Raw genomic sequence first — 18,350 nt, forward strand, 5'->3', positions numbered from 1 at the left:
GGTTGGCGCGAGATATCGACGCGCGTGTTACCATCGCGCCGTGACGCTCCATGCTCCGTGCACGTGCAGCCTTATTACGTTCGTCTTTCCTTATTGTTTCTCGCCGCGGGTAATTTCTATAGATCCACACCGCCGCCCGCTGCGTGATCGTTCTTAACCATCCATTCGCGCAAACGCGACACCGTGATCGTCGCCTGATAATACGGCCACCATCGGCTGAAAAACGACGACGTCGATTCCGGATACCGCGACGCGACGTTTATTTCATCACTTTCCAACGCGCCACCTTCTCCACCTCGCGACATCCTCCACTCGTTCCTACGACACCCTCCGCGGCGTGTTCTCCGCACGGAGCACGCGTGAGTTTCGCGAACCCCAATCGAGGAAACTCGTCGCGAGCGTATCGATAAGTGTGTTTATTTTGGAACGTTTCTTACGAGCGAACCGAGTTCTGTTTTCGTCGCTCGATTTCCCCCCCGCGATGCACCGAGGTATCCTCGACGAACCAGAATCGACCCAAGAGGAGAGTGTTTATTTTGCAATGTTTCTTCCGCGTGATCCGAGTTCCGTTTTCGTCGCTCAATTTTTCCCCCGCGATGCATCGAGGTATCCTCGACGAACCAGAATCGATGTAAGAGGAGAGTGTTTATTTTGCAATGTTTCTTCCGCGTGATCCGAGTTCCGTTTTCGTTGTACAATTTCCCCCCCGCGATGCATCGAGGTATCCTCGACGAACCAGAGTCGATCTAAGAGGAGAGTGTTTATTTTGCAATGTTTCTTCCAAATTTTTCCTCCGCGATGCATCGAGGTATCCTCGACGAACCAGAGTCGACCTAAGAGAACAGTGTTTATTTTGCAATGTTTCTTCCAAGCGATCCAAGTTCCGTTTTCGTCGCTCAATATTTCCTCCGCGATGCATCGAGGTATCCTCGACGAACCGAGTCGACTCAAGAGGACAGTATCGATAACAGAATCGAGGAACGAAAATTGGAACATTGTTTTTCAGCTGTTCGACCGGGACGAAAGCAAGGAAAGAAGTCGAGAATGATCGTTTCGCGACGAGAAACTTACCGTACGTTGCTTCGAATCTTTAAACACGAAAACCGAAACGACCGGGAAACCGTGTATCGTGTTATTGCTTCGTAGACGGCGCGGTCATTTTCGCAACGTTCGCGCGCGATTAATTTTACCGATGACTGATAAGGTAGAGAGTAATGGAACGAGATTTTATTGCACGTGACCACGTCGACGAGCGACACGTTCAATCGTTAACGTCACGGACGAGTTGCACAGGTGTGGGTGTACCTTGGCCGGACAGTTGCGTCGCTCGCTTGGTCGGTATTTTATCGAAGATCGGTGATAAGCGACGACACGCGCTGATCACGATACGCGCACGCGCGGGCTCCCTTCGCCCTTTCGTCTCGTTACGAAACGGAAAGATTCTCGTTGCTCGTTAACGCGGAGAACAAACTCGTCGGATGAAAAAAAAAAAGAATTGATAAAAATGCGAAACTCGTTTTGATTTTTTTTCCCCTCTCCGCGAAACGATCGGGGAGTGTTTTTTTCTTCCGTTTCTATGTTCGTTGCGTTCCGCTTGGGCGCGGCTCGTCGATCGAGCGTCAACGATCGATTTTCCGAACGAGAATCGCGAGATCCATGAACGGTTTCGCGATCGTTGGAAATCGAACGAGGGAAAAATATTTTCTCGATCGATCTGAACGCGTTCTAGATTCTGGAAACGGGAGAGAAAAATCAAGGGAGAAACGAACGCCGCTGAAAGACGCTGACAGACGAATGATAACCAACGTCGAGAAACGTGAATCGTTTATTCAGCGATATTGAAAGGCGGACGTGTACGCACGCACGCGTCCCGTATACATACAAACGTATCGATACGCAACGTGTTGCCATACGCGGGCAAAGTCTCACCAGTGGTTTCGTCTTTGCTCACCGGTTAAACGGAGCTTCGACGAACTCCGTTTACCGAATTGTTTCGCAAACATCGAGCGTCGTTTACGCGCTCCGCGCGTTGCCTAGGCCGAAGGCGGCGTTTCGGCGGCGTTATCTCTTCACGCGAAAATGCACTCGTTATATAAATACGTGGACGATGCACGACGGATACGCGAAACCGAGACCGTAATCTCGCGATCGGGATTTAATACGAGAAAAAGATCGCGTTCGAAGGTCGCGGTAACTTCGAACGGAACGGTTATCGTTACGGTAGAAAGAATCGCTACGGAATCGCGGATAAGTCTATTCTACGACCGCGTGCTCTCTCGTCGCGTACATCTTATCCGTATCGTTCTTCGTTCACCGCGCGTTCACCCGCGACGAGAGACGCGATCAATGTGCGCGTATACGTACCATACATCAGTGCATATATACTAATCGACTAATCTATGGATCGGAAAATCGTTGTCCTTGCTCCTTGATTTCGTTTCCATTGTTCGTCGTTCGTTCGCTGTGCTCGCTTTAAGGACGGTTCGAAGACGGAATTGCGTCGATTGGGAAATGGCGCCTAGCCAACAACAACGGGACGATCAGTTTCGGGTCTCGCTCGAACCGTAGTCTCGAATCGCGCGATACGTCAAACACGGTCATCGAATCGGGCTAGAATCACTTTTCTTTACGTTTCTCCGCGTTTCGTACCCGGAATCACGATTCGACCACGATATCGTGCGCGATCTCGACCGAGAACCGTGACGTAGCGCGGAAAATCGCCATCGATTCTTCACCCTCCCTCTTCCCTCCCCCGAGCATCGCGATCTCTCAGCAAACGGGTACTCGAAACGGTTCAGTAATCTCGGCGATGATCTAGGAAAAAGGCCCAAGACGTCGTCTTATCGAACGAGAACGTCGACGTACACGAGATCGCTACAACTTCCATACGTCTTATCATTAATATCACAGCGTGCACGGTCGAACGATCTAGATCGAGACGAGCGATCCTACCCGGAACGTGAGAAACGTCTCGATCTCGTAAACGGTCTCGCGGGGAAACGTTCGTACGTCGTGATCGCGACGGAGCGTTTCGTTCGCGCGTTCGCACGGTAAACTTGGAAACGAACGATCGAATCGACGTATTCGTGTACCGAGCGATCGGACGGATATTGGAACGCGATTATCGTGCGAACACCGAACGCCGCGCGATACGAGACAATATCATCGATGGAAACGTTTCGTAATACGTGTTCGCGCTCGTTCCCGTTTTCGTTCTCGTTCTCGTTCTCGTTCTCGTTCTCGTTCTCGTTCTCGTTCTCGTTCTCGTTCTCGTTCTCGTTCTCGTTCTCGTTCTCGTTCTCGTTCTCGTTCTCGTTCTCGTTCTCGTTCTCGTTCTCGTGCTCGTGTACGTGTACCAGCGCGTGTGCGTGTCACGTCGCGAAGATCACCGACAACAGAAACGAGAGAAGCCAGAAACGATCGGTCGAGTCGCGATGAGCACCGTATCCACCGCTACGAGTGTCACCGGCGCTCAATCGTTGGTTGTTCACGCGCGCTATCGACACGATTTTCTCCGCACGGAGCGCGTTCGAGCCGATTTCGGCCACGCATTCGATCGACACGCTCGTTCCACCGTTCGCCTCTCCGAAGTACTTCGGCTCGAGTTCCACCAGTAGTCCGACGCTGTTCGGTGCTCCCGTGCCGGTAACATTTCCATTTCTTCGTTCCTCCGGGTACTGGATCGTCTTCTCGTTCGCGATCTACGATCAGAAGAACGATATCGGTCCACGTGTACTAGAAACACCGCTTCAAGAAAGGGAGAACCACGCTCGTGTATTTTCATTTGAATTTTTTACAGATTGAATCGTTACTCGCTGTTGCCTCTTTGTAACTTTCCGTGCACTCTTGTTCGTCTTCGTACGCGCGAAACGAGCAACCACGACCTCGAGAAACTAATTTTCCATGTATCTTTACCTTCCGTTCGATTTACCTCGTTTCCAACAGAGTACAATATCGATCGACGAATTAGAAACGATTCTCAACGTGGGAGAACCGCGTCACTTTTCATTCAACGACGATAGAATTTTACCCGGTGTTTCCGACTCGACTTCCGCGAACCATCTTTATTTTATTCGCGTTCGAACGCTCGGGATCTGGCCCCCGACAGTCGAGAAACTAATTAACTTTAGCGTCGTATTGTATCAACATACCGTGGACAATCGATTGGATCGTTACTCTTCCCTCGCGTATTCACGGTTCGCGTATTAACCTTCTGTTTCGAGGAGTTTTCAAAGTATCGAGTGTCGAGACACGAGGTACGAACAGATTGCCGTGGTAACGTACGGTCGAGATTCGAGGAATTGAATCTCGACGTATTGAATCTTCGTGCTATCGAACCTCGATACGTCGTGCAAGATTTGCAAAAACACCGAGTGTCGTTGCACGGACGAGGTTTCGCGGATGAAATCGTTTTCTCGAGGTCGTCGTGTCCGAGATACCGTAAATTCGAACAGAGTCGAAGGAAACGGGCACGAGATCGTTGCGTTTGCTCCGAATGAAAGACTCGCGGTTAACCGCGCTTTTCGTGCCCGCTCCCTCGAGAATTCCTCGTGACGAGTTATCACGTCGTCCAGGGGTCCGAAAAAACGTGGAAGGCGGGATACAGATTCGGGGAAGAGGACGCCTCGTCTTTACCGGTTTTCCGTTGATGAGCCAACGAAGAGCAGCCTTTGGCACCGAAGGCCAAACGGTGCAGTTCGCCGTCACGTTTTCACCGACGGCATAATGCGAGGATGATAGCCCAGTGATTTCCGGCCCTCTCTCCGGCATCGCTGAAAACGATAATTCGTGTTTGAGTTACGCTCGTCCATCGACCCTACCGGGAAATATCCTTACCGACCACGAGACAACGCTTTTATGCGAACGAAATTACGCGATACGCCGCATTCGTCGTGCTCGGTTGCTCGATAAGTTTTGGCGGTTTTTTCTATCGTTAAAAAATACTAGGAACGACTTTGAACGGCTGTGAATGTAGCGTACGAGTCGAGAGATTTGGACGAAAATTTGTACACGTGCTTTAAAGAATAGTCTTTAGAAAAATTAAATGACGAATCTCATAGCTTTACTTGGTTATCGAACGACAAGACTTATCGAGGAATCTACTATATTGTAACTATTGTGCAAACATTTTGAGAAAAGGGATGTTAGAAGAAAAATTATGGAATTGCGAAAAAGGGAAACTTTACTACGTGAAACTTTACATATGTTCATCAAACAGTAGTATCATCATTAGAGGAATAAAAGCACGAATCTAGTAGCTTCATTTTTTACCATACAAAATTTATCGAGCAACCTATTAGGTACACTGTACACAAGCGTAGTCAGTATATTTTTAACGAATAAACGAAGAGCCCAGATACGAGGGCGAAATAGCGCTCGTTGGAACATATAGTAGATTGTTCGATAAGTTTTGTAATTTTTTCTATTGTCAAAAAATACCGCGACGCTTGAAAATTTAAAGAATTGTAAATATAGGAACCAGTCGAGAGATTTACACGAAAATTCGTACACGTTCGTCGAACAGTAGTCTTTAGAAAAATATAAACGACGAACCTAATAGTTTCATTTGGTTATCGAACGACAAGACTTATCGAGGAATCTACTATATTGTAACGACTCTGCAAACACTTTGAGACAATAAATGATAGAAGAGAAATCAGAGAATCACGAGAAAGGGAAACTAGGGTAGAGATTTTTGTAAAACGATTTTCAATCGTGTTCGTTTCATCGAGGTATAACCACTCCGCGAACACATCGAGAAAACGGACGCTGGGAGAAAAATCACGGAATTGCGAGAAACGGGAAACTCGGGTAGTAATTTTTATAGAGGAACGAACCGATTTTGTCGTACGATCGTGTCGAAACAAGGTGTAAAACGAACGTAAACCTATACGCGCGTAAAAGTGGGCTCGTGTAGGTGTTCGAGAGCGTTAATCGGTGCATCGAATTACCTCGACGCGTAGCACGCGTTCGATCGACTCGAGCGTTGTGCCAAAAATTGATATTTTTTTCACCCGTTTCCCCCCTTCCCCCAACGGGGCCGTGGTTTCGCGCCGCGAGCGCGATATCGCGTATCGCGATCTTTCGTAAATCCGCGTCATTATTTTATATCTACCGGATAACGATCTCGAGTCGTTTATTTTTTTTTTTTTTTTTTTTTGCGGACAACGCGTTCCCGTCCATTGTTCTCGATCCGAATCGAAATAAAACGGAAAGTTCGCGAGGTGCATCGGAAATCTCGATATCGTTGCAAAAACGTTTTCGATGGCGCGATAGGATACTATGTACGATTATTTTCTAATATTTGCATCACAATTCGCTACGTGTCTCCATGTTTTCGTGTTTGAATCCGCGAAGAAGTCAACCACGCCTCTCGAGATCGAATCGCGTATCGTCGCCAAAGATAATTTACCAAAGATTCCCGATAACGTTCGTACAATTTTAACGTACGTTCCACCGAGCCATAACGCACGAGATTCGTCGATTTATCGATCGAGGTACTTCTGGGTACTCGATCGTTCGGTGTACTCGATCCTTCGCCACGGAAATGTTTTCATTATCGAGGAAAGATTCCCGCGAAGAAGCATCGCAAACGAATAGACGAGAGAAGCTAGAGTCGGCTCTCGAAGGGAAATATCGTTCTCGTAGGAAGTTGAGCTTGTTTCTATACGACACGGGGTTCTCGAAAGCTCGATACATCCGTAGACCGGTGTTCGAGATTGTCCGTTTCGCGTTCAATCGTTCCGAGTAGTTTCAACACCGAGTCTTCTATCGCGCAATCACCTCTACCGGTCCCGGTACGCTCTCTCGGTCCTATCGTTCGTCAAACATGCGGCAGGTTTTATGGCACCGTCGTTTCGCCACGACAGCGTCTCGCGACAGATTTCACGAACAACCCCAAACGTTTTACAGCTGCCGTTCAAACAGTCGCGTCGAGCGTGCAGTTGTATAACTTATCGTACGTAGAGTCGTTAAGCCCGCGGCTGGTATAACGAGGATCACCGTCATCGGCGCGCTACGATAACTTCTTGGCTGCATCCGATTAACGTATTTGCCGAACGCGACGTTTACCATTAACTCGGGACTTTGAATGGCGTCTGCGGAGGCAAACAGCGAAGCAACCAACGCTCGCGTTTCTCGTTCCGCTTACCGATCACCGTCAAGTTTGCCGTCCGATACGTGGTCGCGAACGACGGTGCTTCCGTGGATACCTCGCACTTGTACTGTCCCGAGCTCGTCACACCGAGCTCCCTCAGCCTGATCGATTTCTCGTTCCTCCTTCTCTTCTGCGAACACGCAAAACGGTTTCGAAAAATCTTAAAATCGTTAGGAAATATTTCGACGAAACACGGGTGCTTCGAAATTACGAGAAGAGTAGACCACGGATCGCGATTCGAGCGGAAATCCAACGAGTCCTGGAAGCAAAAATTCACGAACGGTAACTCGTTCAGGAATTCGATTCGAATTTCGTTTCCAAGTTAATCCTTAGATCTTGACCGAAGTTACGGTCGTTCGAGCTTTGACCACCGATCGAAACGATTAAACGAAGATGGAACGATCCGTGTAATCTCCCACGGGGTATACGCACGCGATAATAGAAAAAAGTGCTCGTACGAAAAAGAGACTCGAACCGATGGCGAGCTTCTTTCCGAGTATACTCGCCCCGCGTAACGAGCCATCGCCGTAACGAGAGATTAACGTTTCTCCGCGTTCTCGTCGCTCTCCCTTTGTACCATGGCGCGTATTTTTTTTCTTTCTTTTCCAGTCGTTTTACAATTCCGTTTGAACTGCAATTTTTAAACCGGTACGCGACAACAACGCGATCCTTTCGCGAATTTTTCCCGTGCGTCGCGACGACGAGCCGGTTTTTTATTGCAAAAATGGCGCAAGTCCGATTATCTTCCGTTGATTCCGAGATACAACGGATTCTGCGTTTCGATTGCTCGAAAAATATTGATAAGCGATACGCGGCACGCAGCACGGTTTCCGATGCTCGGAGATAAGCAAGTTTCGGTGGTTACGTTCGAAGAATATCAAGCAAGAGTTGGACCACCGACGCGATAAACGACATATGTGTCAAGGTGTACCGTCGCGGTATCGCCGAGGTCCATTGCTCGTCGTGCTCGTTACAGCGTCGCAGTTCGTTAACTCTTCTTTAAGTTCGCTTCACCGGAGATATTCGAGACGCAACGTTTACGATAACATCGACGATAAAACCGTACGCGAAACCGAGGAGCCGACGTCCCGATCGCGGGAACGTATTTAACTTTGTTCGACGAAAAACCGATCGAACCTTCGATAGAATTTTCCTTCAACCTCGCGAACGTACCGTAGCTACGTAGATCGGAGTACCGTGCGCTTTCGAAATTCCATAGAAGCCGGTTCGTTTGGAAAACGAGCGCACTTCGATTTGAATTTCGTTCGAAGCGAATCCAACGATTTCGAGCCGCGCTACGACCGTTCGAAGTTTCGGCCACTTTTCGAACCAGTCGGAAGACGATCGACCGAGTTACTCGTATAAATTCCTGGAAATGCGTACGAGCGGTAGAAAAAAAAAATGAAAAAAAAAACTGGCAGTGAATACGAGCGATGGAAAAAAACTGCTCGCGCAAAAAATGGTCTCGCTCGGGTACGAAGCAAGTATTTTTTTTTTCTTTCTTTTTTTTCCTATTTTCCGTAAGGATGCTCGAGGACTCATTGGCGCAGCGACAAATTATTCTTCGTTCCGGTGTACGTACTCTCATTGTCGTAGCTGTCTCGTTTTCTCGTATCTCGATACCGATTGTTAACACCGTTCGACAAACGTACCAGCGGACGAGGACTCGCGAAGATCCTATCGCGAGAATTTCGTTACCATTTCCTCGTTCTGTTCCGCCTCTGGTAAACAGTCTCGCGTCTACTTGTAATTTACGGATATAAAGTTATCTTCGGTGTTTTCCTTTCCGCGATCCCGGCTGACGAAACGATATTGCGATCGATCGGGGTATTTCCGTTTACTTTCCGTTCGCGACGACACCTTGAAACGTTTTCCTCGTACGCGATCAAAAGACTCGCGATTCTCGCGCGGACTCCTTTGGCGTTTCCGCTCCGCGACCGTGTCTTTCGTGTATTTCGTGTATTTCGTGTATTTCTTCCGGCGAGATACACGGTGAGGATCTATCGCGATCACGAACGGGACGAAAGAAACGAAACGAAACACTTACGTCGATGTTTACGCCCGGCTGCGGGAACGTTTGTATCCTGGGATCATTTTCCGGTACGTATCGAAAGAACTCGTGATCGTCCTTGTACCATTTCACCGAGTAAAGTCCGTTCCGACCGAACAGTCGCCATTCGCATCCCAGCTCCACCGAAGATCCCACTTTGGCCTCGCTCGGTACTTTGATTTCCACCTCGATGTCCCCGGCTGAAACAGATTACGGGTGTTTCGAGTTGCGTATCGTATCGACTCGCTTCGTTCGACCATTGAATCTATTTTCCAACGCGAACTTCCCGAAAGACGGCACGATGGAGAGCAGCTACGAAGATCGTTGCATCGCGATTCGTAATCCCGGAGATCGTCGCGAATCGACCGAAACGGGAGCAACGTTTTCGAAAAGTTACTCCGTAGAGAACCAGAAGGAAGAACGTTAATCGAAACGCGCGAGAGCAGAGTTAAATTTGCATCGTTTAACGAATCGTTGCGATAAAGATTCTTTCGCACAACCTGTGAAACACAAGCACCGTGCTCTAATCGGTTCCGTATTCCTGCCGGTATACGACTCGACGAGTCGCGTTGTTTCGCGAATCGAATTACAAAGTCTTCGCGGATAGATTCCCCGTGCCCGATTCGCAGTTTCCTCGCGAAAGTGTTTCGTCAAAGAAGATCGAAACTCGGCTAACCGGCGACAAACTCTCCGACACTTTGGTACTCGATTTCTCCGATTTTCACCGGTCGGTGTATTACGGCCGGTACCATCCATTCGACCGTTGGAGAACGATCCGTTGGTCGGTCACGATTATAAATCGATCGTAGGATCGCCGGAGGGTAACTCGGTTGAAGTTTAAAGGGAAAAGTTTGCTCGCGCGTTGGAACGGGAACGATGGCGGGACGATGGAGGCAAGAGGGCGGAAACACCGAGGAAACGACCGCGGTGTTACCGGCTCGCGATTAAAGTTACGCGTGTCGTTAATTCGTGGAAAGAGAAACCGAGGGATGTGACGGTTTCTCGCGCCAAGGTAGGATCGGACCACGGGAACGAAGTTCACCGCGACCGATCGAATCCGTGGAATATTCGGGTTCTCGGTGGTTGGAACGTTCGGTGGTTCGAAAGCCCGGAATATCAACGATTCCGGCGAACGGTTCGCATTTACATACGTCTGTTCCTGGTTCTCTTCGCAGGAACTGCGCACCGTCTCGTCGAACGTACCGCCTGTGTACATAATTACACGTCGAGCGGTCACTCGACGAACAGACGTCGTCGCTTGTCCAACGATGGAACGGACAACGGATCGGGATCGCTTCGAAACCGGGACTCGATTCGGTACTCGTTTCCGCGGGAACGCACGCATAAGCGCAACCCCAACCTCGGCCCGAACAACCTATCGGTTAGACGCTCGAACAACAAACAGGAGAATCGAGGGTGGAGGATCGTGGCGCGGAAACGTGCACGGTGCTTGCGCAACGGTGCACCTGGTACACGTTAAAGCGTGGAAATAGCCGGCAGTCTCCAATTAAACGTTATCCGAGGTGGATCTTCAATTATACTCGGAGCGATTGAACGGGACCGTTCACCGTCGGCCGGCTACCGATGAAATTCGATTTTCGATCGACGACTAATTGGTCAACGCCGGCCCGCGAAACGCTCGCGAAGCGCTCGTGAAACGCTCGTGAAACGCTCGTGAAACGGCCGCGAAACAGCCGCGAGCTGTCGCGCGGTGAATTTTTTGGCGACGAAAGAAAGCCACGAATTATCGGCGGTGCCTTGCGGCAATGCCCGACCGTGTTCTGATTCATTGCCAAAAACGGCATCGTTGTTATACGCTATTACGTCTTAATATCGGTGAACGGTGCCAACGGGCCAACGTACCGAACATCCACGAGCGAACATCCACGACGGCTTCCAAACGATCGAAACCGGTCAAAGGGAACCCGCGATCCGCGTATCGATAACCTTTTACCCGACGGTCCACCGACGACCCGACACCCGACGACGTTAATTGCGCGCGGTTCTCGAGAGACGACCGACCCTCTTATCCGTCGACACTCTCTATCGCCGTCTTGCGCTTAAAACGCTACGGAACCGCGTACGCGGCGCGTGTAGCGGGCAATTTCGCGACACGGCCCTCGAGAGCGTCGCCCTTCGACGATCGTTCCACGCCCCGAAGGAAAACGAACGGTGGCCGTGCGCGAGATACAATAAACGGGAACGCGATCCGAGCGTAATACCGGTGACCCGGGATTAAAAACCGATACGCGGGGCGTACCGATCGGCGATATCGGTTTGTTGTTCTCGTCGGTTGTAACCCGCGGCTTTTGACAAAAGGTAGAGAAGTATTTCTACGTTCTCCCGGACGGAGGTTATTAAAAACTTTGAATACTCGCGTCGAGCACGTTTCCATCCGGTTCGAGTGGAAATACTCGACGGATCGACGACGCGGACCGAAGCTCGATAGGGCCAAGTCGATACGTAATATAGCCAAGTGGCCGTAAATTGCACCGTTCTCCGAACCATCGATGTGTAATTTTACGTTTAATTCGCGCGCGAGCTCCAACCGTTCGTGTTATCGGCCATTAACCGTCTAATTTAGACTCGAGGAGAACGTTATTTATCCGAACGGATTACAAATCGCGGTACGGAACGAGCGTGCAATTTTTATACCCGCGTGTCCCCGATACGTCGAATCGCACCGAGATCAACCGACTCGGAGAACCTCCCGTATGGAGAATTGATATCGTCGGGTATCTGGTGTTCGTCTGGAAACGTTATTTATCGCGATGAAACAGTTGAACGCGACTAGTCGCGTCCGCGACCTATCCACGTATCCGAGCGACTGTGTTTCAAGGAATGGCGCAATTTCTACCCCCATTACCGTGTTTGACTGCCGTCCCCGACGCGTTAAATCACAGGAATCTGCGCGGATCGGTATAAAAACACCGAAACAGAAATTAATACCGGGTTATATTTCTGGTTCCCGTGTAATCGATACGAGGTTCGCGCGAACGTTACGAACGCGTACGCGCGCGACTCGAGTCTTCGAGAGACGAATATCGCGTATGAAAATATCCACAGCGTAATGCTATCGGCAAATAATATTTTCCTATTCCCCCGCCGCTATTTCTACACCGGCTCTTCCGGATTTAACCGGAACGTATCCGCTGCGATATCGTTATTTTCCGTTTCGGCGCGAGTCCTGCTCCGTTTTAAACGCGTCCGGTTTCTACGTTCCGGAGCGTATAAACGGTAACGGAAAACGTTCGTTTACCACGAACGGGAAACGACAACGAACAGGTGCAAAGGAACGGAGAAGACAGAGAGGTATTTAGCAATGGTAACACCGCGAATCGGCTCGAAAATCTCGCCAGGCGAGCAAAGAGATCGAGTACGAGACGCATTGCGTTCGTTTCTGTTTAGTTGCGCGTGTTCGTGCCTCGCGGGTACGTAAATTTGCGGAAACTCTGGAGATCGTTGGTGTTTACGCAGAGTTCGACGCTACGCGTCGTTTTCTTCGGTTTACCCGCGTCCTGGTCATCGAGACGCGAGAATCACTTTCCGTGGTTGTATCGCGACACGTTCGATTCGTCGTTAGGTTATTCCTCGCACCGAGATACGGTAAAAGTTCCCCGAAACGTTCCCCGAGCAGGTGGAATTCCGGCGAAGTTTCCGAGCGTCGCTCGAATTGCAAATGGAGCCGAACTGCGCGAGAATCTCGATTGTTTCGGAATTGAAAAGGCGGCGGTGAAAAGGCTCCGGTCTGCCCTCCGTTCGCGCGAGAAAGTTATTATATTCGTTACAGATTTATTCCTTTGCCGGTGGAATTTTTCTCGCGTTTCTCTCCGCGTTGAAAAGTCTGGCCGGTTCGAGGGCGGGCGGCGGCTCGCGCTCCAAAGACGATCTTTCAGCCGGGTTGGCTCGTTCTCGAGACACTTAACACCGATTCGTACCTTGTCGATCTTTCGCGCCTATCCACCGTCATCGTCGCTCCTACTCGTACGCGATTATCTGTTTCTACTCCGGTTCGTTATACATTTAAATTCCGCGGTTCCGTTTCCCCAAACACGGTCCGCTCGTTATTACGGTTTCCAAGCTCTCGCCGAAATCCGCGATCTTCCGCGACCGGCGTTGCTTTCAAACGCGTCACCGTATCTTTATTCGCCTTACTTTCATCCACTTTCCTTGCCTCGTTCCGTTTGTCTTATTTTCGGCCGTTCGCGTTCGTCCGTTTGCGTAATAACTTTGAAGTCGGTTTTAAAAACCAACAGCTCTCCAACATACACGTCCCCGCAAATTATTCCCCGTACGATAAATACGCGAGCGTTGTGTCCGCGCGCACCATAATTTCGTCGTTTCCTTCGGCTTCGTTTCTTTTTTTTTCTTTTCTTTTTCTCCTCCCCCGCCTCGTCCCCTTTCCTTTTAATCGTCCCTGTTTACGCAATAATTCCGAGTTCGGGTATAAAACCGAGAGGCCGCGCAAATTATTCATCGCCGTTGCAAGTACGCGCGACGTATCTACGCGCGGAATAATTCTACGTCGTTTCGCGGTTTTTTCTTCTTCTTTTTTCCCTCTTACCACCCCGTGGCTCGTCTTACCTTCAATCGTCCGAGTTGCGCGTCGAAACTTCGAGCTCGACTTTAAAACCGAGACCTCGTGGTGCTCGCGGTCGCGGAAATTATTTTTTCTACGACAGTACGCGCACACCGTATTTACGTATCGGTTGAATAATTCTACAGTTCGGTTTATTCTTTCTTCCCCCCAATTTTCGATTCTCTACGTTTGCGCAAAAACTTTGAAATCGAGCTTAAAACCGGGATCCGTGGTGCTCGCTGTCGCGGAAATTATTTTTTCTACGACTGTACGCGCACATTGTATTTACGTATCCGTAGAATAATTCTACAATTCGGTTAATTCTTCCTTCCCTCGATTTTCGATTCTCCACGTTTGCGCAAAAAGTTCGAGATCGGGCTTGAAACCATGGAGCGGACTTCGCGCGGACAGTTTCTGGCACGGCGATATACGCGTCGCGACGATGGCGGTACCATTTTGTTCGGTTTTTCTTTCGTTTCTTTTTCTTTTTTCTTGTTTCTTTTTTTCTCTCTTTTCGCGGCTCGTTTTATTTTTAATCGTCCGCGTCCGTGTAAAAAACTTTGAGGTTGAGTGGAAACCCAGGGGCTGGACCTCGACGTTGCGCAAACTGTTCTTGGCACGAGGATGTACGTAGGTATATACACTGTGTCCACATACGTGCACGACGATTCCAACGTTTGGTAGGTTTCCTCGATTCCGCGTTCCACGTCGACGAGGTACTTACGCTTATACGCGCGTACAGGACGACCGTGTTCGCCGGTCTTTGGTTTTTCTAGCCGAACGGTTGGAGTACTCGCCGCGGCGCTGCGCCGCGACGCGACGCGACGCGACGCGACGCTCGGAAAAGCGGAAAGGGGAACCGTTCCGCTCGCAAATTAACGATAAAACGGTGGCCCTTCTTCTACGTTGATGCCGTCGCCGCTGTCGTCGTTTGTTTGTAAACCATTAGCGACCAAGTGGCGGAGGTTAATTGTGCTCGGAAGGACCACCTTCCGACCCTTCGGAATCGCAATCGCTCATTTCTTTTGGATCCAGTCGCGCGCCCCTTGTTTCTCCTTCTCGTCGTCTCTCGACTCGCGCCGAGTACTGTCCGCTTACAAAACTCTCGTCTCGTTTGTTCTCCCCTCCTCCTCCTCCTTCTTCTTCTTTATTTTTTTTCTCTTTTTCTCGTCTCCGGTCTATTCGCTCCCGTCTTTCCTTCCTTTCGTTACGCGGAGCTCGTTCCACGAGAAACGCGGTCGGTCCTGCGGGAAAGGAATTGGAACCGTCTTTTTACTTCCCGACCCGTGAAAAAGAACGGTATCGCGATCGAGAGTATTTTTTTCTACCCGGAAAAACGCTCTTAAGAACCCCAGATCGCGTTTCGACTATCAAAGAAGAACCCTACGAACTCGGACGAAACTCGAAAACAAAGTTTCGCGACTCTCGCCCAGTTTGTTGCTCGTTCGGATCCGTATTCGTTCTACGTGAAACTTTCCAACGATTTCGAACGACTCTTTTCTTCGTCTCTCCGATCGGGACGAATTGCGCGTAAATTTGGAAACATCGCGAGCTCTTCGTCTCCGTTAACCGTGGTCAGGAATCGAGTTGTCCCCGAAGACGAGTTCCGCTGTGCAAAGACGAGGGTGAGTCTCGTTCGGTTATCCGGGGATACTCGGACGTTCGCGAATTAATCTCCATCCGTGGTACCACAGTGCGGAAGTTTATCCTCGTTCGAAAATAACGGACGCGTCATCGCGCGGCAGACGTAACGCGCGCATCGTAAATTCTAATTTTCCGCGTACCGGTTTAGGTCGACGATGGCGAACCGAGCACCCGGCCGACCGTCTTCTACGTTTCTTTTTTTTTCTATTTTGAATCGCGCGCGTAGTCGAATCTACGTCGATCGAGACAGAGATTAACAGGCATCGAGTCACCGCAGGAGGAAATTTCGCGCGATTCCCAACCACTGGAGTCGAGAAATTGATTTCCGCGAGGAATTAGCGATCGTATTGGCTGAAACGTTTCGGTCGGTGGTTTCGAACGTCTGCGATCGAGCAAACGTCGCTCGTCGTTATCCGTATTCCCCTAACGCGCGATACTACGTTCCCGTCGGGGGAGAAACCAGCTTCGCGACTTCCACTTGTACATATTTCACGCCTCCCGGGTAACCGTGCGATGGTTTACTTCGTCGAGTTTCGTTCGGTGCTCGAAAACGCGGTATCGTTCACGAACAACAAACTTTCATCACGGTAGGCTACTTACCGATGAGAGGAGAAAAAAGAAGAAAAAAAAGGTATAGATGGAAACGGTACTCGTACGTAGGTAAAGTTTCCACGATCGTGTCTTCGGGTGACGCGAAGAACATCGACTCGGACGACGTTCCCTCGAGTTGGAAACTCTCACCGGGCGAGCTCGAAGATGGCAAATCGAGTTTTCTCGCCTTTCGCCTTTCTTCCCGGCCACGTTAATCAACGTTAACGACGCGCGATCGCTTATGACCGACCTACACACCCGATCGAAGACGAAGCCCGAGGTCCTTCCAGAATCGTGGATCGCTCGGTCCGAGTTAAGGAAGAGGGTAACGGGCGAGCCGTTACGTGACTCGTGTACGAGCCTCGAAGGGAGGAGACGCCGTGGAAAACCGTAAGGAGATTCCACGCGACTCGTACAGCTTCCGGTTCACCCCTGGCACCGATTTTTTCTTTTTTTTATTCACTTCCGACGAGACCGTGCGCTACCCCGAAATTTGAAAATCGCTTCGCGTCGTTGTCGCGCGATCCTCGAGATGGTTCGCGGCTTGGCGCGAAATTTCGGATTTTCTCCGATACACTTCCAGTCCACGATTCTCCTAGTCGACTCGTGTTTGAACGATTCGCCTCGTCGGAAATTTCAAACTTTCCCCGATACATTTTCGAGCAAAGAAACGTTCTTTCCGAAGGCGCGAAATTTGGAACTTTTCCCGATATCTCTGAAAGACGAGTAAACGAAAGAAGGTTTCGCGGGGAGGGCGTAAACTTTCGTACGTTCTCCGATAAATTCACAAACGCGAAAACGCAAAGCGTGGTTCGCCGAATCGCGAATTTTCACCGTAGCGGAGCCCGAGAACGTAAAGAAGGAATGTTTCGCGAGGCGCGAAATTTAGAACGTTCCCCGATGCACTCTCCGACACCGGGGAATAAAGAAGTAGACGGTTCGCGGCTGGGCGCGAAATTTCGAATATTCCGCGATACACGAGGAAAAAAAAGGGGAACAGGTTCACCCCGGGCGCGTGAAATTTGTAGTTTTCCCATGGGAGGTGGGAAAGAGCGAGCGGTTCTCGTGTTTTCGTGCGAACGAAAGGACGTGTAACGCGGAGGACCACGCCTTTTCCCACGGATCCCAAAAGCCAGGAAAGTCTCGCGGTGTCTTTCTCGGTTGCTCTTTTTAAACGCGGGATCGATCGACTCGAAAAGCGGAAACGATTCACCGACGAAACAGAGTTCTTAGACAGGAGCGGAGTAGGGGGTTGCGGTTGACGGTGGGGGCGGGTGAACGGTCACGGGGTAAGGGAAAGAACGCGCCGGAAGTATTATATCTCGATCTCGGATATCTTCTTGGACGTCGTGACGGCCGAAAATAGAGAAAGATACTTACTCTTGTCGGGAGTGGCTAGCGCCCCGATCAGCTGAATCGCGAAGACGATCCAGAGCATCGGTCGGTGGATCGCGTTCGATCGTTCGATCGTCTCCGCGGAAACGGTGGCGTTGCTGGCCCGATTCGACGATCGAGGCGGGAGGCTACGATCCTCCCGCGAAACTTTCCTACGCGTTCGTACGAGCGACACACCCATCGCGCGTTCGAGCTGTGTCCTTTCGGTGGCTCTTCGTTTCTCATCGACTCATCCTCTCGGTGTACTCGTGATCGGCCACGAGCGGTGTACGGGCTCGGTTCGCGCACTCGGCGGGATCGGTTCCGAGAGGTGTACGAGCGTAGGTGCGTGTACGTTTACCGGCGAGGATTCCTGGCAATTTGACGACGCGGCGCGCGCGACACGAGGGAGGCGTGGAACGCGAGACGGTACGACGCTGCGGTGTTTCCGCGCGTAGGGCTACCCGACGTGCGATCGCGTACCGTGCTCGTGGTATCGGTGGGAGAACGGGGATGGTGCATCTCACGCGTGTGTGCAACCGAAGCGTCGCCTCGCGTCGCGTTCGCGTTCGCGTTCGCGTTCGCGTTCGCGTTCGTCTCGCGTCGCCTCGACTCGCCTCGCGTCCCGTCGCGTGGTCCCGTGAACCTGCCGCGCCTTCGACGAATCGGTCAGGGCGCGGTAGAACCGAAACTGGGGGAGCAGACTCGAAACAGGACGAGAACGATACCCGACGGACACGACGCGCGACACGACACCTCTCCTCACCTGGACACCCCGACACCTTATCACCGATTCGGTCTTCGTACGGGAAACGGGACGGTGGACGACGACGACGAGGAGGTGGTCGAGGAGGCGGAGGAGGAGAACTAGGTAAACTAGGATCGTTTCGCGCGCGCTGGGGCGGGTCTCCCTATTTTTCGGTCGAGACGAAGGTGAACGAAGGCGGTGGTAGGGC

At 50.6% G+C, this 18,350-nt stretch overlaps 1 protein-coding gene across 1 annotated transcript; it reads right to left on the bottom strand.

Annotated features, from left to right (window-relative positions):
• Positions 1 to 1,817: 1,817 nt before the first annotated feature.
• On the bottom strand, positions 1,818 to 17,598 carry LOC143151067 (uncharacterized). The gene is made up of 5 exons (XM_076319844.1): positions 17,401 to 17,598; positions 9,204 to 9,406; positions 7,151 to 7,286; positions 4,636 to 4,772; positions 1,818 to 3,701 (listed from the first exon to the last, which is right to left on the bottom strand). Exons 1-5 carry the CDS (start codon positions 17,594 to 17,596, stop codon positions 3,372 to 3,374), a joined length of 1,002 nt encoding a protein of 333 aa, XP_076175959.1. The 5' UTR covers positions 17,597 to 17,598; the 3' UTR covers positions 1,818 to 3,371.
• Positions 17,599 to 18,350: the final 752 nt, after the last annotated feature.

Source organism: Ptiloglossa arizonensis, chromosome 9 (genome assembly GCF_051014685.1).
Source record: "Ptiloglossa arizonensis isolate GNS036 chromosome 9, iyPtiAriz1_principal, whole genome shotgun sequence".
Classification (NCBI taxonomy): Eukaryota; Metazoa; Arthropoda; class Insecta; order Hymenoptera; family Colletidae; genus Ptiloglossa; species Ptiloglossa arizonensis.

Coding starts and splice junctions, on each gene's coding strand:
- LOC143151067 (XM_076319844.1), bottom strand. CDS start 17,596: ATGGGTGTGTCGCTCGTACGAACGCGTAGGAAAGTTTCGCGGGAGGAT. Junction 9,407..17,400: donor GCTAGCCACTCCCGACAAGA/GTAAGTATCTTT, acceptor AATCTGTTTCAG/CCGGGGACATCGAGGTGGAA. Junction 3,702..4,635: donor GGCTCATCAACGGAAAACCG/GTAAAGACGAGG, acceptor TTCTGATCGTAG/ATCGCGAACGAGAAGACGAT.